We start from the raw sequence: 24,438 nt of genomic DNA, 5'->3' as shown, positions 1-24,438 counted from the left end.
AACATGCACCGATCTAGCCCTTTTGCTTGCAGGCTCATTTGCTTGCAGGCCCATTTGCTTGCAGGCTCATTTGCTTCCAGGCCCATTTGTTTGCAGGCTCATTTGCTCAGGGCTAATTGTTCTCCTTTTGTAACACATTTGCTCGCAAATATGGATGCGGGTTGTGTTTAGGTATTTAATTATGGTGGGGGATGTGGAGGATTGCAGGGGGTCTTACCCCATACCTTTGTTGTGAGAAAATGTGTATAAAAAAACAAATTGCGGTCAAATGGACCACAAGCTAATTTTCTCGAGCAAACATCATAGAACCAACGTGCACAAGTAGAACAATAAACCAACCTGACACACAGTCGTCGTGCAAAATGAGTATGTGTATCATTTTGATTTCCCCATACGGAAAGAAAACCTATAATTTCCTGTGGGCAGATTAATGGGCTTACGATAAAAGAAGGCAAGATGGAGGATAGCTCCTTTGAGCTCAGCATGCTCCCGCGTGCCGGCAGCAGCAGATCACTGCGAGTACACTGTCTGCACAGCATCGGCGGCTCAGAAAGCCCATGGTCTTTTTGTGTTTTTGTTTCACCTGGATCTAGAATCCGTGGAGACAATTTTTGCCAGATTCCGAATCTAGGGAAATCCGCCCCAATTGCAGCACTGCATATACGTTTATTTGTCGCTCGTGCTGGAGGATACTTGTATACATTTGTCTAGATGTGTTAGTGCCATATTACTAAATAAATGCATGCGTAATTGAGTAATTTAAGAAGTGGCTGGTTTCATGTCACACCCACAGCCATATGTTTTTCCCTCTCTCTATGCAAACAGAATTTTACAAGCTCTTATGGATAACCCTAAGGGTCAGTGACACGAGACAAAATGACAGCGTCGCTCTGAAAAAAGTGCTGAGGGTGCCCCTTAGGATGCTACCGCGTCGAAACATACAGATGACGTGGGTCGAGGTGGGGACTTCCCCTGCATGGCAGGGGCTGTGGTAAACTACGACATGCCTCTGCTGTGGCCCTGTTGAATTGTATGCAGCGGCAAGTCGGGGTAGCCAGGCCCAGTTATGAAAACAACAACAGATGGTTGATGCAAAAAGACTAAGCCTATCTGATCAACACCACGCCATATTGTCATGTCCAAAGAAAACACAGAGCTACCTTTTTCTCTTCCCTTTTGTGAACTCATGTGATCTGAAAGTAGTTTGTATTTCATAAGAAATGTGCAATTGGTCATTTACTAAATTATGAAAAGGAACACTGATGTCTGAAATTAACTTTTCACCCTGGCATTGCACAGTGTACCTATGGTGGACCTTGTGCACCAAGCATTGCCACCCATGCCCAAATAGGCTATTACCTTCATTTCGGCGAGGTACAGCATTCCTCGAGATATCTGCCAGGCGAATGAGATGAGGTCTCCCATGGTCAGTGCCCTCTCATCCGGGTTGTCCAGGTAGCTAGAATTGCGGTTACTGTCGTTGCTCATGTAACTTGGCCCCACTTTCCGGCTCTCCCTCAGGAAGCTGCGCAGCGAGCCATACTTGGCGTACTCCACGATCAGATAAAGCGGTCCTGATGGGAAGAGGGCAAACAGTGATGCACCTTTTTATGATGATAGCACAGGGGCAAAACACTGGTCTTGGAAGCAAGGCCACGCAGAGCAACAGAGGTTCGAATCCCGGATCCGTGCTTAGAACTCAGGTCCGGTATTAGGCACGTTATAAAAAAGCAATTAAAATTAAATTCAATTAAAATTACTCCAGGTCATGTGCTTTGACACAGTTTTCTAAACAGCAACTAAATCGACCATCGCCCTGAAACCTCTCAAAGACTGTGTTCATTCCCAAACACAAACCTAGAATTCTGCAAGGCAGGTGTTACGAGACGTTCACCCTCCTTACACCTCACCACCCAATTTTCTGCACTGTGATATGGAGCAGCTAAAAAATCATTAAGTAGAAGGTCAAACCATGCAAGAAAAATCATTGCCACAACAGAAGATTTCTAGAGCCATTTTCAATATTGCCAATAGCTCTGTGCACACAACAGATTGGCTCATCATTGTGGAGCTGCTGAATTATCAAAGTCCTGTTTGTTAATACCTACTGGCTCTTTAATGCTGCCTTTCAAAGCCTCCTGTTTCAACTCCTATATTACTCTTTAACAATGGTCTGGAACCTTTGGCTCTCCAGATGTTTTGAACTGCAACTCCTAAGAACCCTATGCAGCATACTCAATGATGAATTGAATTGACATTTTATTTCTATCGAGCTCATACACAAGTGTTTCAGAGCGCGATATCATGGGGGGTCGTAGTCCAAAACATTGCAAAACCACAGGTTGCATACCCCAACACCTGATTGGCTCTTGTACATTCTGGTTAAAGTCTAATACAGGCTCATCTATGGTGTTGTTCAATAGCCTTATTGGATTTTTAATATACTCTTATTTGATCATCAATATACTGCCAATTACCTCCAGTTCACTGTAATCTTTTCAAGAGCTTGCATTGGGTTAATTATAGCACTGTTCAATACCTGGATGGAACTGGTCAACATCTCAAATTAACAATCGAATGGAACACCTGTGTACCTACTGCAGGGTCTTCCATGGTACACTTCAATAGCTTCTGCTATGTAGAAGACACTCACCATCCTGACTGCACGCGCCATAGAGTTTGATGACATGGGGGTGATTGACCTGCTTGAGGAGCGTGAATTCGGAGAGAAGGTCCCTCAGCTCACTGTGGGAAGCGTTCTCTGCAGAAAAAAACACAAACCGAGATGGAATTTAGCAAAATTACTGTAATACAGAAAAACACAAGGCGCTCTCCCCAAAAAACACTTGCTCTTCGTAGATAGCAGATGGTAAGAGCCCTACAGCAACTGAGTCACATCTTTAAGTGTTTGGTTTCATTTCGTGCTTACTATTCCAAAAAAGTAGCTGAAAGAGTTGCGCGCTTACCTTGGACAGAGCGCCTGAGATCCATGCAAATGGTAGCGGTGCACGGTACAAAGCACAGCAACATAACATAATTTAACCAAAGAAAATATAACACAGCATAACATAACATCTGTGTGTGATCTACAGTTATAGATTCACATCCTTGCGGAGCCAACTAACCCCTTCGTGCTTTCCAGGACGATCAATGAATGCAGTGACATTAAATTAGGGAATAACTGATCCTCTTATAAGGGGCCAGGAAGAACTTGTGACAAGATTTCATAGTTTTGCTGGGACTGTCCTGCCATGTTTTTTCTTTTAAATCCACCTCTCATCAAGAGAGAACCGGGGTTTAATGGCAATACCCAGAGTTAGCCGAAAACAAAAAGGGAAGAACCGGGGTTAGCCGGAAATAAAAAGTGGAAAAATGCCATTTGGAGGAGAAAAAAGGATGAAATGGCATCAAGCTAGGGGTGGAGAGGGGAAAAGAGGACACCATGTGAAATTGGGGATTTAGATGGGGGCAGACTGAGCCCAAACATTTCCGCAATACCGGGGTTATCCTGAGGATAACCATGGTAATACTAGAACACTTGATCAGTATTAAAAGTGCATCACATGAAAATATCCATGGTTATTTGTGGGTGTTTACGGATAACCATGGTTATTTGTAGTACACTGCAAGTATAACCATGGTTATAGGAGTATAGAAAATTAGATTAATATAAAAAAAAGAAGAATTGTACAGCTGCAGTGAGATGGAGAGTGATGGATGTGGCCAAACCATACGGGTACTGGGTTACTTTAAGGAACCGAGTGGTGCAACATGGAAAGTGGACATGGCTGAAGGCCGTGGACACTGGCCAGTTGGCCCCAACGAAACCTATTGAGGCAACATGTCAAGGGGTGCAATATGGAAAGTGGACACGGCCGAAGGCCCTGGCTAGTGAGCCCCAAAAGAAATGTATATTGGTCATGGCTGAATGCTGCGGCCACCTAGTTGGTCCAAAGGAACACATTGGGGGAACATGTACAGTGAACACGGCCACACACTAAAGGGCCATGGCTGGTGGCCCTTCAGTGTTTTAAAATATAAAGTGAGCACGGTCAAAGGTCCTGCTCACTGGCCAGGGCCAAAGGCCCTGGCTAGTTGTCCATAAAGACATGTATAGTGGCCACAAGCGAATGCCGTTGCTACCTATTGGCTCCAAAAGAAAGATATTGGGGGACATGTTCAGTGGACACGTCCGAATGCTGTGGCCACTCTCCATGGCCGAAGGCTATGGCTAATGGCAAGTTATTGTTTTAAAATATATCGGCCTGGCTAGTGGGCCCGAACGACATGTATATTAGCCAAAGGCTGTGGCCACCTAGTGGGTCCAAAAGAAACATGTTGATGGAACACGTACAGTGGCCGCAGCTGAAAGCCATGGCCACTGGCCATAGTGGCCCGGTAGTGTTTCAAAACATGCAGTGGGCACAGTCAAAGGCTGTGCTCACTGGCCAGGTCCGAAAACCCTGGCTAGATTGCCTGAAAGACATGTATAGGGGCATGGCCAAAGGCTGTGGCCACCTAGTGGGTCCAAAAGAGACATATTGGGGAAACATGTATAGTGTACATGGCTTCTGGCCTCATGCCTGAAAGACATGTATAGTGGCCACGGCCGGTCCAAAAAAAACATGGAAGAACATGTACAGTGGACACTGCTAAAGGCCATGGCTAGTGGCTCGGTAGTATTTTAAACTATACAGTGGCACGGCTGAAGGATGTCTAGTAGCCCCGAAAGACATGTTGGACGTGGCCACCTAGTGGTTCCAAATGAAACATATTGGGGAACATGTACACTGGCCATGGCCTGTAAAAAAACTGTAGTATAAGAAAACCCTTGAAATTCACTGAAAAGCCTTAGTTAAGGTGAAGTTCAGTTGCACAGATTTAATGCAAGAAAACCTTGAAATTCAGCGAATGTTGGAAGTCATGACCAGCGTAATTCAGTGCGTTCCCATTGCAAAGCCCATTAGCACATACATATTATTAGAGAAGGGACAATGATTTACAAAATGGCATTATGGGGTACATCAACGGGAGTGCGCCAAGTTGAGCTGGTCATGACTTCCCACATCCGCTGAAGTTCAAGGGTTTGTTGCATTAAATCTGCACAACTTTACTGCACCTTTTAGTGAATATTTATATAGTTGTTCTTCCTGTCCAATTAGATGTCATTGCAGCATAAGTAGAAAAGTTGTGCTTCCCCTGCCATGATATTTATATAACTTTTATACTTATCCTGTGATTAACTTTATTGGTGTTGTGAAACATTATATTTCACTGATGATCCCGGTATGTAGTTGTCCTGACAGCCTTGCAAAATGTGTCTTGGGTTGATTAAGCTAAGTATAAAGTAGCTCTGCCCTCTTAGACAAAGACAATTTCCTGTAGAAAAGGTTGGCATTTGGGCTAATTTGCATACCCACAATGCCTTACAGTTGTGGCTCAGAACTGGAGGTGAACTTCCAGCGATGGCTACTAGGGGCGCTGTGCAGTGTGTGACTCGGCTCAAATGGATTTTCCTATATATATATGATAAGTATAGAAGTTGTGCAACACTATTGATGAAATCTATGCATGATTTGCATGCAACTGCAGTTTTCTGAATCAGCCAGGAGTGGTAGAAGTGGGGGTACAATAGACACGACAGCCTGAGGGAGCAGGCGGCAGCCATACTGGGCCTTGGGGGACACTAGGCATGACACGAGGGTGGAGAGGGTTCTAAGGCACACTTGGAAGGAATGCAGGTGGCACAGATACTGAGCCCTGGGGGAACACTGGTGGACTGGTCGGGATATATGGTCTGGGCACTGTTGCAAAACAGCTATAGTCACAGGAGCGAGTGATACTCTTCCCCAAACACGCTAGCCCACGCGTTTGATGGCAGGTGGCATAGAGGAAAAGCCAGCCATCAGTAGAGCATTTTAAAATACTGCCTTACAACTGTTAGAAAAGCATTTCAGGAAATGTATTTTATGGTGAGGTGTGGATGGACTGAGACACTAGACAAAGCGGGGCCCCTCGAACCGCAATATTGAGGGGCATTCGATAACTGAAAGCGCCAATAACAGACTTTAAAAAAACATCTCAAACCCAGCCTTATGTTATTTGAATGCAAAATGTTTTTGCTATCACAAAAGAGCCTTTCTCCTCATTATTAATTGATATAATGCGGACAATGAGTACAAATCTAATGATGGCAAGTGAGAGTGAAGCGGCCAACAAACTTGTTTTTACAGCGTGTGATGTGGAGCATGCGCCTGATTGAAAGGGACAGAAGAACAGAGGGGCTGCTTTTCAGAGGACAGCACCATCTAGCTATTGCGCGGCACCCTGTTTTGTCACAGGCCATTTTGCTGCAACACTGTGGCCGCAGATCCGCATTTTCGACTCGGCCACAAAGGTGCGACAGCCAACTCAGCGCTGCTCATTCGGCGAGAGAGTGATTTAGGCGCAGCTGCTGATATTTAACAGCTGTGTTTAAAGCACCCTCGCTCCAAATTTAGGCATAATCAGGTGTAAATAAAAAGAAAATGCAGCTGCACTCAGTAGTTTTTGAACCATCGTTGCTGGTTTTCAAGGCTTGGCACTTTGCCACAAGTCCAAACAGGGCTCATGGTTTGAAGGCACACATTTCATACTGAACCTGCAACTATATATATATATATATATATATATGGTTGCAGCGTACATATTTTATTTTGCATTTTTAAAGCACTCACACAGCCCGCAGGTATCGAGGCGCTGTTACAGGAATTGTTGTTTTTTTTAGTTGCGTAATTGTTTTGTTTTGTCTTAGTTGTGTATTTACAACACGCTTAAATACCCAGAGGTTTCTAAGCCCAGACCCGGGGATCAAATCTGTGTTGTTTCGTGTCGTTTTGTTTCCAAAGTGAACACGTTGTTTCCGAGCTATCCTCCTGGGACTTAACACGTGTGCATTACCAAACTATAAGCTTCGTTTGGACTTGTGGCAATGTGCCGAGCGTTGAAAACACGAGATCTGGATCTGTATTTCAAGTGCAGTTCCTTATTTTATTTTTTTATTTTTTACATATACCTGGATTTTTCGCCCATTTTGCCTGCGACGATAAAGCCTTGCGCCCTGCCGGCCGCGGCAAAACGGCCTGCTTCTCTGTGTGCATCTGGAAAAAAAATGAATTATATACCAACAGTGTCACCTTCTGGCTGAAAGGGAAAGCTACACTTCAATTCATTCTATCTATAGACATGGGCGGGGAGTCGGGGACGATCTCTGCCAATGCCCTAGACATTTCTTTTCAGCGCCCTATTGATTTCAAACGTCCAACTCTAGTATGACTCACCTAGAAACTACCCTAAAGAAATATTTGGAGAAATCCTTGAACAACATTCGACCCATTTGGGAGGATAGCTCAAGGCAACATGCTTGTCTTGGAAGAAAGAGGACACAGAGTAACGCACAGGTTCGATCCCCAGGTCCGCGCTTAGAAAATTCGAGAAATTAAGTGGGTTATAAATAGCCAATTACAATTCCCTCCCACACAGTAACACGCAGGGAAAGAAAACATCAGCAGAGCATTTACCAACCCAGCGAGTCCTTTTGATAAAAACCTAGGATTTGTTAGCTCCATGCGTGCCTAAAAATATATGTTTTGCTTTCAGCAGAGTAGCAAAGCAAACGATACTCGGCTGTGGCTTACACCTTTCAAAGGTTGCGCACTTACCTGATTCCTGGTGAGCGAAAATGGTTGCCTCCCGCTATGAAACACTTTTTCGCACCTTGAAACACTTGTGTATAGGTGCGTTATAAATGCCATATCATATCATATCGAGGATCGGAGCGAGGTAAAGACCCCATTCTGTGCCTCCTCGTTGGCTGGGAGACTACCACACCCCCGTCGCTGGGTACTAATCACACTTACAGCGTGTTCTGAAATTGTCAGGTAATGATAATGATGTGTTATTTATATAGCGCCTTAATCCAAAGCGCTTTACAGAGCACATATTTACATACAATATCACCCAACCAAAATTGGTACTCATTTATCAACCTCGGAAGGATGAAATGCTGAGTTGGCCTTGCCGGGATTCGAATCTGCGACCTGCAGATCACACTCAGATCGCAGCAGCGAGCGCTCACTCCGCTGAGCTATCTTACCAGCTGTAAGTACTCTTGCTTAGTGGTGCGAGGCTGCCTGTGCACTCTGAAGCCGGGCTGTAAGACGTTGGCACCTAGACCAGTCGTTTTATGTTTTGGGGAGCCCTGCTGGCCTACTTTGCTTTATTTGAGATTGCAAGCTGGGCTGCTTCCCCTGAACATGCCCCCACAGTGAGGAACACAGTCGCCTCAGAATACTTCATGAGCCAAGCAGAGAGCTTTAAAATGAATTAACTTGGCATCAGGTAAGCAGTAAAGATTTGCCAGCTTTGGAATTACATGTTGCCCTCTATTTACAGGGCCCCGACTTCCTTATTCTAGCGCCTCGAAGACTGACAATGGCTCATTCATGCCCGAGTACATGGACTTTGCACAAGCACATCCCTATCCTCTGCTCCCAATTGCTCTTTTCCCGGGCCCCTCTTAAGTGGAGTCACTACGGTACTCAACACGTTACAGAAAAAATAAATTAATAAAATAAGCAACCTTCGAAGTATTGGATATTTGTTCCACTTCTGACATTAAAATGTTGAACCCCAGCTCTATCACTTAGATACAGGTGGAGCGTGGTGAACCCCTTGTGAATGCCTTGTGATCTGGAAGGCATACTCGTCAGCCTGCTATAGATGACTACGCCCTTGATAGGGCTAATTTGCTTTGCCAGATCCAACTATCGATCTCCATCAGGTGGCTGTGAAGCCTCCCCCACATCTCACTTTAACCACTAGCTGTGTATCACCTGTGCACATTTAGGCATCCAGGTGGAACACCCTTATTACACCCGCTGCTTGACTTTTTTATTGAAAAGATCTGAAGAGTGGATAGACCCCGGTGGGACTCCACAGTTCAGAATTGTTCTATTTGGCAAGCGGGAACTTAATTTGATTGCTGGAACATCCTGTACAAATGATCCCTTTAAGGCGATGTCCAGGAGGCCTACATTACCTTTTAGCGGTTTGACCAGTAGCGAAGGGTCCCCCATATAGAAGACTGTGGACTGATCCATCATGCTTAGTACCATTAGCAGCGGGATATGCTGCACCCGCACCAATTTCTGACTGATGTCAAGCAGGGATGTCTCAGTCCCCAATATTGGTGAGCACCAGAATGATTGGTAGCCCATATGTCGGAACCGCCAAAACTTTACCGCCAAACTTGGGGGAGTTGGGGTGTTCGATATTGGTCAAAATACCTTAGGAAGGGTGTCACCACTGCATTTCTTATTTTCAGAGGGCCTGTGGGTTCCTGCAGTGAATAATTCAATACTCTTGTCATGAACAATGGGTACGGGTCCAATGGGAAGGGTGATGCACCCGTGCTGGTGAGTTTCATGGACAGATTTTAAGTCAACGCTTCTTTCAATAGTATCCCAGGCGTTCAAGCGGATGGCCCTGCATGGGAGCTTTACCCCGTAGCTCTTATTTTAGGCACCTTTCGGTAGAGATGGGCTGTTAATCTGTTGACTAGTTCACCTGAGGCTGAAACTTGAGTTTCCATGTAGTAGGTCTTTGTTTAGTGAGTAAATGTGTTGAATATTGTGACTGTGGTTCCTCTGCAGCACCAATCAATTGAATTCAGAAGTTCCTCTATACCTGAGGAATGGACGCCTTTCTTTCCTGGAGGGAGGATAGCTCAGGGGAAACGCGCTTACCTAGGAACTAAGACTGTGCCAAACATGCGTGTTTGATACCAGGTCCTGCACTTAGAGGCTGAAGTCTGGCATGAAGCGTGTTATTTAACCCTCCAGTAAGATCCAAGCCCAGAAGGTGGCTGTTGCAATGGGCACTTTACTGGTGGTCTCAGATCAAACCGTAAGCCATGTTTTGGACTTTCTTTAAGGATACTTAGCTAGATGGTTCTTAGCCACATATATTACAGTTTAACCGTACTGTTCCTATCTTTTCTGGCCATTTGATTGTTTAAGCAGAGCATGTCTTGGGAGGATAGCTCAGGGGCAACGTGCTTGCCTTGGAAGCAAGATGACGCGGTGCAACACAGGTTCGATCGCTGTGTCCGTGCTAAGAAACCTCTGGGTATTAAGTATGTTACAAACAACCAATTATAAAATAAATAAATAACCAATTGTTATGGGGTTCCTTGTTATGGTTACCATTCTATTTTGGTGTCCAGTAGAAAAGAGAGTCAGAGGCAGGTTCGACCGACAGGCATAACTGACCTCCATCTCTTCAATAATTGAAATTTCTGTGCGTTTGAGTTAGGCCTGGTTAAATATCATCGGTATAATCAGAGCTACACAGCTCTTTCACGCAATACTGTTGCAATCATTTCTGATAGTTCCTGGTGGGATCCAAAACCATGAGTATCCGTGAAGCCTACCTGTTGTTGGCTTCATAGGTCATCAAGTATGTGCCTCTTATTGACTCAAGCTGCATATTTAGATCCCCATATATATTGCACCATCTAAAGAATGCCTACCTGCGGGAAGAAGATCTTTGGTGGGAGCGCTTAATAGGAGGCTTGAGACCTTCCTGGACCATAGCAGCCACAAACATTTTGGACCAGATCTTTCTACAAGCACCACTACAGCCTCCCCAGAATGGGTTAACACAAACAGATTGTGGGGAGTGATCCTCTTCTGTCCTGTTCTGTTTGCCTTCGTCCTCACTTTTACCATCTGTGTTTCCACTCTGGCTTTCATTGTTAACCAGTTCTTCAGTTTCATCTTCTATCTTTACTTTTTCTACTACTATTTTTGCTTTTACCTTCGCTTTTACTTTTGAAATCTTACGTTACCTTCTTCATCTTCTTGTAAAAATCACTTCGGTGATTATATACTCGTAATAAAAAAAATAAATAAAAAAAAAATAATAATATTTGTAACTCCCCCTTAAAGCACACCACACTCTGGGGATGCACACACTTTGACCAAAGTGCAGTGATTGCTACTAAACCCTACTCTGACCCATTAAGAAGCCAACAGAGCAGATGTTACAAGTATATACTCCTATACTACAAATGTACAGTACTGAAAGTACAAATAGAAACTATAGAAAGGGCTCTGTATTCAAAATGGCGGCAATGATTGGGCATCTGTTAGTAGACTTACCACATGCCCCCATAAATCGAGGATACCACGTTCCAGTCCGGCTCTTTCCTTTCCCAATTACTGCATTCTGTGCCCTATTCTGAATTGTTCAATTAAGATGAAGCTAGAATACAGCTCGACGAAGGCAACTGATTGTGAAAGGCAAGCCACTGACAGTGACACGTTGATCCAGTGATCACCCAGAACCATCCGGTAACTCTCCCATTATGGTGAGTGCTCGTTTTCAATTAGTGGGGACACTGGAGTAGGACTTCTTTTGAATTCTTATCGCCATGGATGTCCTCATGCTACTGTGCAGTGAAGGGCTTCTTAATGAATTAGACGAGTTAGCGAGGAAAGGACACGTATTTTCAAAGCCCTGAGAGTCCTTGTATACATTTGCTCGTCGTACTAAGTGCTGCACTTATATTTTTCCTAGCTAGTTTTGCACTTTATAACCACCCACATGTACATACATCTCACCAGTTCCCTATCAGCCATTACAGAATGTTTCCTTCCCTGTAGCCAATCAGAAAGTGTGGAATAAGGCTCCAACCACAGAAGAAGCTTGCATTCTGTGCTTCTCATTAGGTCTTCTCACAGCTTCAAGCTAACTAGCCAATCAGCAAGCTTGGAGTGGAGGCTCTCCATACCATGCTTTCATTTTTGATGTGTACACGCTAGGCATTGGTCAAGTAGACACGCACAAGCTGGGTTACAGGAAACCTCAGATGAGGGCACCCTTTTTAGCCCTTCGGAAGTGTTAATGGCACTAAAGCCCAAACCATCAGGCTCTCTTGTGTGTTGGAGGACCTTCACCCCTTTTGGTGGTCCTCACCTTTCACATGGGACCATTAAGTTGGAAAGTGATCACCTACTACAACATTAGCACCATGGGCTGGAGTGCTAGCCAATCAGGGATCTCAGAACATCAATTGTTTTCATTGGTATAAACCCACATTCCAAGCCCACGTAGTGTGCCACTCACCCCTGTGCTTCACCTGTCCACGCCACTCTCAAAACTCTACAGTGCCTTTACCACCTGCGAAAAAGCACATGCAGGTGATAAAGGCTACAATAAATTAAAAGTAAAAAAGATAAACGGACTTACCTTTTGTCCGGTGACTCCACTTCTTTGAGAGGGAGTCTGTTTTCAGTATTGATTATGTCAACGTGATCAACATTGAAAACGTATTCTCTGTCAGAGATCTGATGTCACCGGGCAGATGGTGAGACTTTCTTTTAATTTTTATATATTTCAGCCATCAACACCGGTGTTAAGTTTTGTGAGTCCCCCTGGCGATGTGACCCTCGGCAGTGGGCCGGCCGGGCCAGAAACAGCGCACTGTCCAATTTAAGGGCTGCTTCGGGCAGGGCATCTCAATAGAACCCTCTGAAGCAGGCTCTAATGCTTCCGTGCACTTCCACAATATCCTTTGACATCTTTGTAATCCCCATTCCATGAGCTGTGGTAGTACCTTTCAGCATTTTCACAGCCACCGTGGTGTAGCCAGCTTTTCCCTTCAGCCTAAAGGCGGTGGCCTTCACGACTTTGCCAAACTCTCCTTCTCCAAGCGTTTTTCCCAGGACCAGGTTCTTCCGGGGGAATTCCCATTTTGGATCTTCCTATTTTAAACAGAGAGCAACAGGCGCTTTTAAAAACAAAACAGTAATGTTCAATGTTGACAGTGCAGTCAATGAAGATTCATCCCTTTTAGGACACGTTCTTATAAAATAAAGGGTGTCAATGAACTAAGGAGTGCTTCCGATATGCCATAGAAACAGTCTTCCATTTTGAATAGTTTTACCCATATTACATGGCCCGCCATTTCGTATGTAGATGTATATCTGTGTGACAGGCTGTTTTGGGCGTTTAATGGCTTAACAAATGGTCCTATAGGAATGGTGGTAATTTTGCTATACTTTGTGAATACAGTGCTCATGAAATATCGTCGCTATGGCTCGTTTCGTCTAACAATTATATTGCTTTTACTATGTCCTAGAAGGGTTTATTTTCACGGTCCACTATCTCTAACAGCTCTATTTACTTATCACATATGCACTGAACATCACCTGAAAGAGGCCTGGCAATGGGGAGCCATATTCTACTTGACCCTTGTATTTACTGAATACTTCTTATGAATATTTAGACTTGCCTGGCGTTTCACTGAGCATGAAATCCCACTATGCCATATTGTTTAATCATTGGGTGCAGTCAGCTACAGTTCCCTGTTTTTTTTCCCTCAGGTTACACAAAGAGACTTGTCCGACCCGAAGCAAGTAGGTACTAAACTTCTGGTCACCATTTATCTTGATTTTCCTAAATACCGTTGTCCCTAATGCTGTGCATCTTTTTTACTCACATCCCCTTTTTATTTTTGCTCCAATTCAGGTGATTTCACGCACTCAAGGGCAATGCATGGAGACAATACAAACAGTATTAAATCCCTAGCTGAAATTTCTGTAGAAGGCAAATGAATCTCACGGGTATCTTGAATGTGTCAACAGAGATCTGGTTCTCCATGGAGTCCAACGAAGGCCGGCGGACGTTGGTGGATGAGTAATTGATGGGGTAGGACTGCGCTGGGCGCCGGAAGGTCATCTCCGCTGAGGCAATGGGTGGTTTGGGTGAGTTCTTGTGATAGCGGTGGATGAAATACGAGGAGAGGAGGATGGAGATGATGAAGGAAAGCAGGACCCCGCCGGCGATGACCGTCTTACAGACATCGTCGCATAACCTATCTGAGAATAGAGAGGCAGCAATAGATGGCGTTAGCAGGAAGGAGGGTTATCTATATTTACGCCAGGCAAGTGAAAACAAATGCACCTCCGTACATGTGTAAATCAAGACAAAGTTCTATTCCATACATTCTCAATATAGTATAACACATTTTAGAAAAACAATGCACGCCAGTAGCAAGTGTCATACCCTCCTTCGTCTGTTTCATGACCCCCCCCCATTTGTCCAAAAACAGGGAGAATGAACATGAAGCTGAATTGATTGTCTTGCTATATAAATAAATAATCATTAAATAAGCATATACATGTACTGCCTGCAGTGTGCTGTCTGCGAAAAATATTGGGCTTTTATACTATGGCTTGCCGCATATATTATGAGACATTGGGCCTCATTCAGAGTTCGGAGGTAACCACGCTGCTATTTGCGGCATGGCTGCCTCCGAACTCGTCCAAACTCCGGCCTGGTGAATGGAGTAATTACCGGTCCATTCCGAGGTCGGAGGGACCGGTAATTCCCCATTCACAAGGGCCATTCCCCATTCCTATTTGAGCTCCCATAGGGCTCAATGGGAAGGCGGCAATAACGGTACCGTAATTTACGGTACAGTTATTGACCTCAGAGTCCCTTTGTGGGTCCCGTCTTTAACGCCTGCTAAAAGCAGGCATTAAGGAAGGACCCGCAAAGGGAACTCGTAGTAGGGCGGTAAGGGTTTAAAGGCACGGGTCTCGTTACTGGTGACCGCTAACCCTTACCGCCCTACTCGGAATGAGGCCCATAGCCTAGATTTTAATTTTGTTTGCAATATCTTGCACATTAAAGCGTAAAGTAATTTGTATATTTAGTGTAATTAATTGCGCATGTAAGGGACTGTGGTATACTTGCTGATGAACAGCTGGGTCATATTAAAATGTACCCTGTGTAATGAACATTAGGTTAAAATGGCACTCATGTGAGTAGTGGGAACCAGTGTAATGTACCAGTCCTTTCTCTATGTTGGGTTTGTTTGAACGTGCATTCGGACATCATGAAGTTTGAATAGAATGCTTGTTAATCACTTTGTAATAGCAGCCTGATGAAGCCAGGGCAGGGGTGGAACGAATGGCCTTTTTTTGCACAATTAATGCTTTTCATTCTGCCATGGTTTGTTGATACAATTACATAGAATCCATTAAACCCTAACAATTTTACGATCATTGGAGTGCCGTGAATTATTTTTCCTTCAGGATGCGTGAACATGTTTAGCGTTGCCTGGAAGGAGTTGGTAACTATACACATATACACATATATAAATAATGTATATACATATAGTTCTGTTCGCTTGTACTGTGTTAGCCAAGGGTTGACTAGAATGTTCAATCAGTCGATACCTCAATTAGGCAAAAAAAAGTCATGCATTTTGCTTATTTGTGAGTTTTCATGGAATGTCCCCACTTCCTCAGGCAGAGAGGGAGTGAAACCTTTGAAAAACATCAAAGCATCACAGCTTACATAGCCACTCCTGCACATGCCAGGTTTTCTGTGCCTGTCTGCACCTGATTTGCAGTTTTGCTGAGAGAGGCATGTATTGGATGTTTAACTCCCCCACACATTGCTATCTTGAAGGTGTAAATGGTACTCTGTGTTAAGTGGGGAAGGGGGAAGTGAAATTGAAGAGCAGGGAAAGAAAAAACAGCATGCCCTTTTACAGGGCCCTCAGGAAGGCAGGAGGGGTTGGTTAAGGGTCAGTTATTGTGCGTGCAGTCCAGTTGAAGCTCTGTATGTCAGGTCTGACCCTTTACAAGATCGGTGGTAGAACAATCATGAACATAGCAGGGTTGTCCCTCTAGAAGTCTGAAAGAGGGGATACACAGCCAGTTTATGTGTTAGGCCTGTAAATCATGGATGCCAGGCACGGTAACCTTGTGTCAAAGACCATTTCTGGATTGTGTTACATCACAGCCAATGGGAAAGGTGGGGTTTGACTAGGGAGAGGTGACCTGACTAGTCTCCTGGAAGCTTTTCAGCTGGGGCAGATGGGGCTGGGTTGGAGGGAGTCCGGCAGTGCAGTGCCAGTTGAATATCTGTAAACGGCTTTGGAAAAATGATGCAAAGTGTCAGGTCTGGATGTTGGTATCACTGTATTTCTATGGGAAAAGTGAAAGTTTGTTAGTTGCAATAATGACTCATGAAACCATGATGTCTGTTCAAGGCCCCTGTCAGTGTGAACACGATCATGCATTTGAATTCTTAGGGCTTTCTGGCAATTGTCCAGATAAACTTCCACCCAGAATTGAAGATAATACAGATAGTTAGCCAAATGTACTTCCTTTTAAGCTAAATCTGCTTAGTCGTTTGCTTGTTGTAGTTTATCAAAAATAAGGAAATATTATTGTGCTTGTAAGAGTAAAAATAATGTTTATTTTTATATTAACAATATGTAGAAATTAGAAAGCATGTATATTTGAAGAGATAATGTCTTGCAGCTTTGTAATTCTTTAGTTCTTCCTTTGATATGGTCTCATACATTTATTTTTTTAAAGTCCAAATGATCTTTTGGTATCCAATTAATCCTAATGGGTCTTGACCTCCATTTGTTTAGTGCCCGTGTTTAATGTTTCTCTTGTTAAGTTTTCCTTGGTGTTCAATAACTTAGTCTTCATCCTTAAGATTATTTATTATCCTGTCCTCTTCATTAAGAATCCTTGTTCTCTTATTCTTTTCCTTGTTAACCTATCCTTGTTTACATTTTGTACACGTGTTTCACTATTTGTAGTAGCTCATCAAGAGGACTACTATCCAATTTAATCTTTCATAATATCTTGCTAGATCCCATTCTCACAGTTTCCGATATGTCTTAAATAAATATTCTTGCATGCATTTTCATTGTGCAAGCGAACACACACAGATCAGAGAGTCACTCTGATTTTTTACTAAACAAAATAGAGGTAAATTAGGACAAATCTATTCAAGATTATATATTCATAGCAATTTCAGCTAACAAGCCTCACACAGCATTGTGGTACCCAAACAATTTTATAAAGCAATATGCATTGCTCAATGGTTCGGAACTGGAGGTAAACTTCCCGAGATTCAGGCATTTGTAAACCCATTGTAACAGTGATGGTGTTCCACACACACACCTCCTCCACCATCGCAAACCCTCACCCCTCACCCCTCAGCCACCACACGGCTCCAAATGCATAATATAATTGCGAGAATATTTTGCAATTAACAGGACCAGTAACCATATTGCAATAATTTGCAGACCATACTTTATCTAAGTAATGGTGGGGTTTTAATCTTTAAATCATCACATATTGCCGTAGGCGATCAAGGGGAGGGGACATGGATACTTGGTGAGAGATGACCCTGCACCTTACTCCACAATTGGAATACATGTGATATGTCAATGGTCCATATTTATGATTACATTTTCCCAAATCTGAAATAATATATATTTGATGAGCCATTCTCTTTGGTATATTTATTTATTTACTGTTCACTTGTTAGGTGCTTATACAGGAAGCAAACACTGTTTCAAAGCGCCCACAGGGCAACAAGAAGGGGACATGGGATGATAGACAATGCAATTACAATTACAACAATGTTAAATAATTAAATACAAGTAAAAGAAGAGATAAGAGGGAGGGGGAAGACGAACCTGCTATGCCTCGCGAGTGTTCAGGACATGCAAGTGCAGAGGGTAGTGGGGTATGGGATAGGTGCTGTGGTTTTCAAGGAGAGCAGCAGGTGAAGTGCTATGAAGAAAAGTAAGTGCAACCTCCAGTGGTGGAGGCTGAGCCGAGTCAAGTGCAGAGGTTAGAGCAGCTGGGATGATAAGATGTGGGAGGTTAGGGCTTAGAGGATGCATAAGGGCCCTGCACACCAGTCAAACTAATGTGCGATTAGCAGGGGAGAGGGGGGAAGGAAGAGGTAAAAAGGAACATCATGAGGGCTTTCTGGAATTTAAGGAGGTCCTGCTCAAGACAAAGAGGGTGAGGGAGGCTGTTCCAGAGAAGGGAGCCCGCTGAGGAAAGCGATCAACCACCTGCACTCTGTTTAGCAAACCGATTCACATGAAAGGAGTTGGTGCCAGTGGAACGCAGGTGTCTAGAGGGGGAGTATTTGGTCAGAAAGAGTTGCAGATAGAGTGGTTCCTGGACCCAGACAGCCTTGTGGATGATGCAGAGGGATTTGAATTTAATCCGTGCTGCGATCGGGAGCCAGTGGAGACTTTGTAGGGCAGGAGAGATGCAGTCCCTAGGCTTGAGGCCAAGGATAGGACTTGCTGCCCTATTCTGGATTAACTGGAGTGGTCGCAGAGTGGACAAAGGTAGATTAAGAAGTAGGCTATCGCAATAGTCAAACCTAGAGCGAACCATAGACCGGGTAACATTGAGTCTCTGGGAGAAGGCAAGGAAAGGTAGAATTCCTTTCAGAAGGAAAAGCTGAAAGTGGGACTTCTTGGCAATATCCTGACTTTGAGGGAGGGAAGAGAGGAGATGAAGATTACTCAGACGTTTCTGGCTTCTAAGGAAGGAGCAGGGGGAGAACCCTTGGGAGAAGGCAAGAGTGAAGGGAAGACATTGGGTGAAGGGGTCCCAAGAGGGAGGATCTCTGTTTGCTGGTGTTGAGGCAAAGATGATTAGAAGTACACCAGACCTGGATTGCTGAGAGGCAGTCAGGGATGAAGGAGGGTGCAAGTGCATTTGTAGGAAGTTTGAAGAAGAGTTGTGTCAGCATAGCACTGGAAGTTGGGGGAGAAGGAAGAAATGAGGCGTGCCAGCAGAGTAAGGTAGATGTTAAAGAGCCAAGGCAAAAGAATGAAGCCCTGCGGGATGCACACAGGTGGAGGAGGAAGTAGGGGAGGGGAAGGTGCCCAGTATGACTTTGGTAGAGCAGTCAGTGAGGAAGGAGGTAAACCAGTCCAGTGCCCGCTCCGAGATACCAAGGGTGTCATGGAGCCTTTTTATGAGGATGAAATGGTTCACTGTGTCAAATGCAGAAGAGAGATCAAGGAGGATGAGGACAGCAGGGGTGTTGGAATCAAGGGATGCAAGCAGTTGGGCCTCATTAAAATTTCAGCAGTGCACATAAAAGGTCTTAATTCTGTTACTGCTATTTTTTTGACAGTAACAGAGAAGTGCAGGGTTTAACTCCAGCAACAAACTGGAGGTGAATCCGCCACCACTACTTTACTGCCAAAAATGGGCAGAATTACTGCATGGTTTTTCCGCTGGTCGTAGATCTGCCAACAATCGCCATCGAGTCCCATGGACTACAAAAATGGGGAATTACCACCACTGGTATTCCCATGGTAAATCCATGGGACCAAATGGCAGTAATGGAAATTGGGTTTGGTGGTAATTTGGCAGATTCACTGCCGAATTACAACCAAGCTCGTAATGAGGTCCGCTGCTTTCGTTATTGCCCACCACAGGAATGTAAAGCAAAGGATTGAAATTAAAAAAACATGTCTCTTTCACACACTAAACTTAGATAGGTATTTTGATCAAGACACTTTTAAATTCAGTTTGCACAGTCACTCATCATTGGAAATCTGTTCGAGGATTGGCTGGAGCCTCTGCAATAGAGTGACTTTAGCACCCTATGCAATAGTCTCCCCCTTGACTGACTCGGGCACATTTAAAATCTGAAATTCTAACCTTCATGTAGTCATTATTGATGCTGTTCCAGTTACCCACTCAATTTAAACTGAAAAAAAAACAATCCCAGCCGGTTGCCCGAGGGTTGCCAAGGGGTTATTGGAGGACACATACCTTCAATGTCATTCACCTCGCAGTAGCAGTTTTTCCCTATGCTGCAGGAGCAGGTCCCGTGTCCGGCCTTGATTCCCAATGAATCCATGCCTCTCTCATGGCCGCCAATGATCTCCTCTTCTAAGGAAAGACAAAAACACATTGTCAGCTACACAGAGAAATTGAGGGGAAATGGCACTCACTTAATTATCCAGAGGATGCACTGTGGTTTTGTGGTAATGGTGAAAGTAGTCTTGGAACCTTGGACTGAACATTCCAATGAGCTGGATTCTCTGTGGGAGCAGAATTTAATTGAATTGATTGATTGAATTGATTGTTTATTTGTATAGCGCCTATACACAATGTGTTTCAAAGTGCTTAAATATGGATTCATAAAGAACTATCAAGAATATGGTCCATGGCAATGCTATAGAGTATATCAAACAAGTGTATAAAGGAACTTGGGAAGGGTGTTTATTAAATTAAATGATCCATGCTATCGGGTGGTTCACCGGCAATGCCCCCTCCAAATTAGGAAATAACCATGGTCACAACTACTAGAGTAACCTAAAGCTAAACCAGACAGATATCTTCCTTCAATGGGCTTCAATAAGCCTTTGTTCCGAATGCTGCACATCAAATGGCACGTTCTTGGAAAGGTCACTTAGTGTTGTTTCAATTGGGAGGGTTGCCAGGGGATGTTATGATAGGTTATTTATAACGTGCTTAAAACCCAGAGGTTTCTAAGTGCAGATCAAACCTGTGGTGCTTCGTGTCGTCTTGCTTCCAAGGCACGTTGCGCCTTAGCTATCCTCCTGAGATGGTGTTATAGAGGCAGATTTACAGGGAGGCATCAGCTGGAGAAATTGGGAGGGTTGCCAGGGGATGGTGTTAAAGAGGCAGATTTACAGGGAGGCATCAGAGGGAGGAATTGGGAGGGTTGCCGGGGGATGGTGTTACACAAGCAGATTTACAGGGAGGCATCAGCGGGAGGAATTGGGAAGGTTGCTGGGGGATGGTGTTGCAGAGGCAGATTTACAGGGAGGCGTCAGCAGGAGGAATTGGGAGGGTTGCCGGGGGATGGTGTTACACAAGCAGATTTACAGGGAGGCATCAGCGGGAGGAATTGGCAGGGTTGCTGGGGGATGGTGTTACAGAGGCAGATTTACAGGGAGACATCAGCCGGAGGAATTGGGGGGGTTGCCGGAGGATTGTGTTACAGAGGCAGATTTACAGGGAGGCATCAGCGGGAGGAATTGGGAAGGTTGCCGGGGAATGGTGTTGCAGAGGCAGATTTACATGGAGGCATCAGCGGGAGGAATTGGGAGGGTTGCCGGGGGATGGTGTTACACAGGCAGATTTACAGGGAGGCATCAGTGGGAGGAATTGGGAGGGTTGCCGGGGGATGGTGTTACAGAGGTAGATTTACAGGTAGGCATCAGCGGGAGGAATTGGGAGGGTTGCCAGGGATGGTGTTAGACAGGCAGATTTACATGGTGGCATAAGTGGGAGGAATTTGTAGACTTACTTTAGAGAACGCTTGCCAGAGGCAATGCAACCCCCATCACAGCGAATGGGATACACTAGGCTTTGGCCTTCTTGTAATGATAGCCATGATTCCAAACAGTGTGTTGTGTCTCAGTGTGAGGGAGTATGGTGTAAACATGCTAAATGACAGATAATTGAACATTATGGGCCTGATTCATGTAAGTGTTTTATATTGGCTCAGTGCCATAGGAAAACGTTCTGTGAATCAGGCCCTATGTGTTCCTGCCACTGAAGCAAAGCTGAATTGGGGCAGAAGGAAATCCCAGATTGGGCGACCTCAATTGCCTTGCAGTTAAGATTGGACTCTTACACTTGGCTCACTCACCATAGACTTCAATGTAATCTTACTCCTGATCAATGCCATAGACTCCAGATACTTGAATGGAATGGCAATTCCTACCCCTGAATCGCTCTACAAACCCTAAGGAAGTCTAGCATCAGTGAATTATCATTGCTATATGGAATTTATTTACATTCCTTGAAGGAAAAAGAAAAAAGGCACTCTCTAAAAAAGTACCCATGAGTACCCATGAGGTAAAGGGAGAACTGTCCATTTGCAGGCCTCTGCTTGAAGGTCAATGCTTGCCTGCCTGTCCACGTAGTTGGGAGTTTTGGTAAACATACAACTCTGGAATTATTTTCTACGCCTGCAAAGATTAATGTAACACACCACGCCAAAACCTTTTGTGGCACACGCTGACTATTTGGCCTCTTTATAATAATTGCGCAGGAAAGCCCAGCACTTGAAATGTCATCATTGCGTGACACAAAATCAATGCATGGTAAAGCAAACCGTACGTTTATGGTGTGACACAAAACCTGTCCAGTTATATGATGTGTGAGACAACAGACAACAAAATACTGCCTCAACAATTTCAGGCAATAGCAATGACAGCAGTGTTGGGGAACCAATACAGAGGCCTCCCTCAGAACACATTAGTGAACGCGAGTCAACTGAGGACACCAACAGACCACGAGTACCAACATCCCCAGCTAATAAAGAAACTGAACCTAATACCTCCACCGGGTTTTTTTTAGGTACAAGAGAAAGACCAGGAGAGGGAAGAAAGCCACAAACAAAAAAGAAAAACAAATAAAGGACAACAACTTGGTGGTGAACATCTCTAGTACGATTCTCTCAGCAGAACAACTTAATATACTTAACAAAGGACTATTTTTTGTTCCAACGTGTAATACCTTGTTGTTTCAAGAAAAAGTCTTCTTACACAGAGTGTTGAGGAAACGAAGGTCGAAGATCTTTTTTGATTCACAACCTGAAATGGAACCTAAATGAACCCAAGAGGATATGTTGGAAATACGTCCTAAGAGTACATTTGACTCTCATGTACAAAACTCAATCTTGAATCTGTTTGAGAAAGGTGTCTTACAAGACCTAAGTAGAATTGACTACAAGAGGAAAACACCTATTAATATCAAGAACCATCAATTAGATCTAATAGATGACCTAGCCAAAAGTGAAGACATTACTATCAAACCGGCTGATAAGGGCGGTGCAATAGTAATCATGGGCACGTCCTTCTATAAGAAGAGATGCACTGAACTTCTTAGTGACACAGACACCTATGCAACATTAGACAGGGACTTATTACCAGAAATTAGAGAACTGATTAATAAGACATTACTTAAAGCAAAGGAGAACAAATGGATTAATGATAAAACATATGAGTATCTAATTAATTCCCCTCCGATCACACTAGTTTTTTATGGGCTCCCCAAAATTCATAAGGACAAACAAAATCCACCCCTTAGACCTATTGTTGCTGGAACAGAGAGTGTCTTTGACCCTCTGGCAGTCTATGTAGACAGACTATTACAATCACTTATACAGGCATCATCTACCTATTTGAAGGATACAATAGATTTCTTGAATGGTTTTATAAATTTTTCAGCCATCAGTCAAGACTGCATATTATTTAGTCTTGACGTCTGCAGTTTACACACCTCAATCCCTCATAGCGAAGGTATAGATTCTGTCGAATGTTTGCTTCTTAACAGCTCAGGTGTTAAAGGTACCCCACAGTTCATTTTGGAACTACTAAACTTGATTTTGTACAACAGCTTCTTCAGACATTAGGGTAAATATATCCTACAAACCTCCGGTAACTCGATGGGGTCATCGATGGCACCCGTTTATGCCAATACCTTTATGTTTCAATTTGAAAGTCAACATGTACTGGAACACCCCACATGGTCATCATATATCCTCACATGGACGAGGTTTATTGATGATATTTTCTGTGTCTGGTGTGGCACACGAGAAGACTTAAATCAGTTTTGTGAATAGCTCAACCCTGTGCACCCCAGAATTAAGTTTACCATTGAGATTGGTAACCCTTACCTACATTTTCTGGATGTCAATTTGAGTATTGTCAACAACAAAATTGCAACATCAGTGTATCACAAACTAACCGATGCTAAGAACCTGTTACATTATTCAAGTTTCCACCCAACGGCAATGCTTCAAAGCTTACCTTACAGCCAAATTTTGCGACTCAAGAGAATAATTTATGACCCAGAAGATCTCGACAAGGAATGTATAAACCTTGTCGACAAATATCAGAACAGAAGTTACCCTCCGGAGATCATAGAAGTAGCAAAAAACAGAGCCTCAGAGACCACACGCACTGATTTATTAAGAACCAAATAAAATGTGAAAGATACCCCACTGTTATTTATATCGAAATTTTAAATACAGAGTTTTCAAATTTCAAGAAGTATAAAAAAACACTGGAATATTCTTGACAATGATCAAACTCTTCTAAATCTGTTTCCCACCCCACCGATGATGTGTTTTAATAGGGGTAAAAACATAAGAGACAAGTTGCTGAAGGCCGAAAAAATACCAAAGGAGAAACCACTTTTTCTAGCTACCAAAAATGTGGGTACCTTTCCCTGTTTAGGGTGCACACATTGTAATAATGTAATTAAAGGCAATGTGGTTACTCACCCGAGAAATGGTCAAAAGATTAAACTTAGAGATTACTCTACTTGCTTATCATCGGGAGTCATCTAGCTGTTGAAGTGCCCATGTGGAAAAGCATATGTAGGGCAGACGAAAAGACCCATCAAATCGAGATTGACTGAACACAAGTCAAACATAAGATGCAATAACCAACAATCACCAGTGGCTTGCACAATTAAAATTTCAGGTACTTGAAGTTGTCAAATGACCTACAAGAGGAGGTGATTACCAATCCCTCCTACTGCAAAG

At 43.8% G+C, this 24,438-nt stretch overlaps 1 protein-coding gene across 1 annotated transcript in view; it reads right to left on the bottom strand.

The window, feature by feature from the left end:
* RET (ret proto-oncogene) overlaps positions 1-24,438 on the bottom strand; it is a 301,960-nt gene that overhangs the window by 32,803 nt on the left and 244,719 nt on the right. The window contains exons 10-14 of the mRNA XM_069611035.1: positions 19,680-19,799; positions 13,666-13,922; positions 12,659-12,806; positions 2,654-2,761; positions 1,360-1,574 (exon numbers count right to left, since the gene is read on the bottom strand). Coding sequence (XP_069467136.1) covers positions 1,360-1,574; positions 2,654-2,761; positions 12,659-12,806; positions 13,666-13,922; positions 19,680-19,799 — 848 coding nt within the window. The remainder of the gene's footprint in view (positions 1-1,359; positions 1,575-2,653; positions 2,762-12,658; positions 12,807-13,665; positions 13,923-19,679; positions 19,800-24,438) is intronic.

The sequence above is a fragment of the Ambystoma mexicanum genome, chromosome 8 (assembly GCF_040938575.1).
Source record: "Ambystoma mexicanum isolate Mex_15411 chromosome 8, UKY_AmexF1_1, whole genome shotgun sequence".
NCBI classification, from domain to species: Eukaryota; Metazoa; Chordata; class Amphibia; order Caudata; family Ambystomatidae; genus Ambystoma; species Ambystoma mexicanum.
The sequence above is the reverse complement of the archived record's forward strand: the minus strand, read 5'-3'. Positions and strand labels throughout refer to the sequence as shown.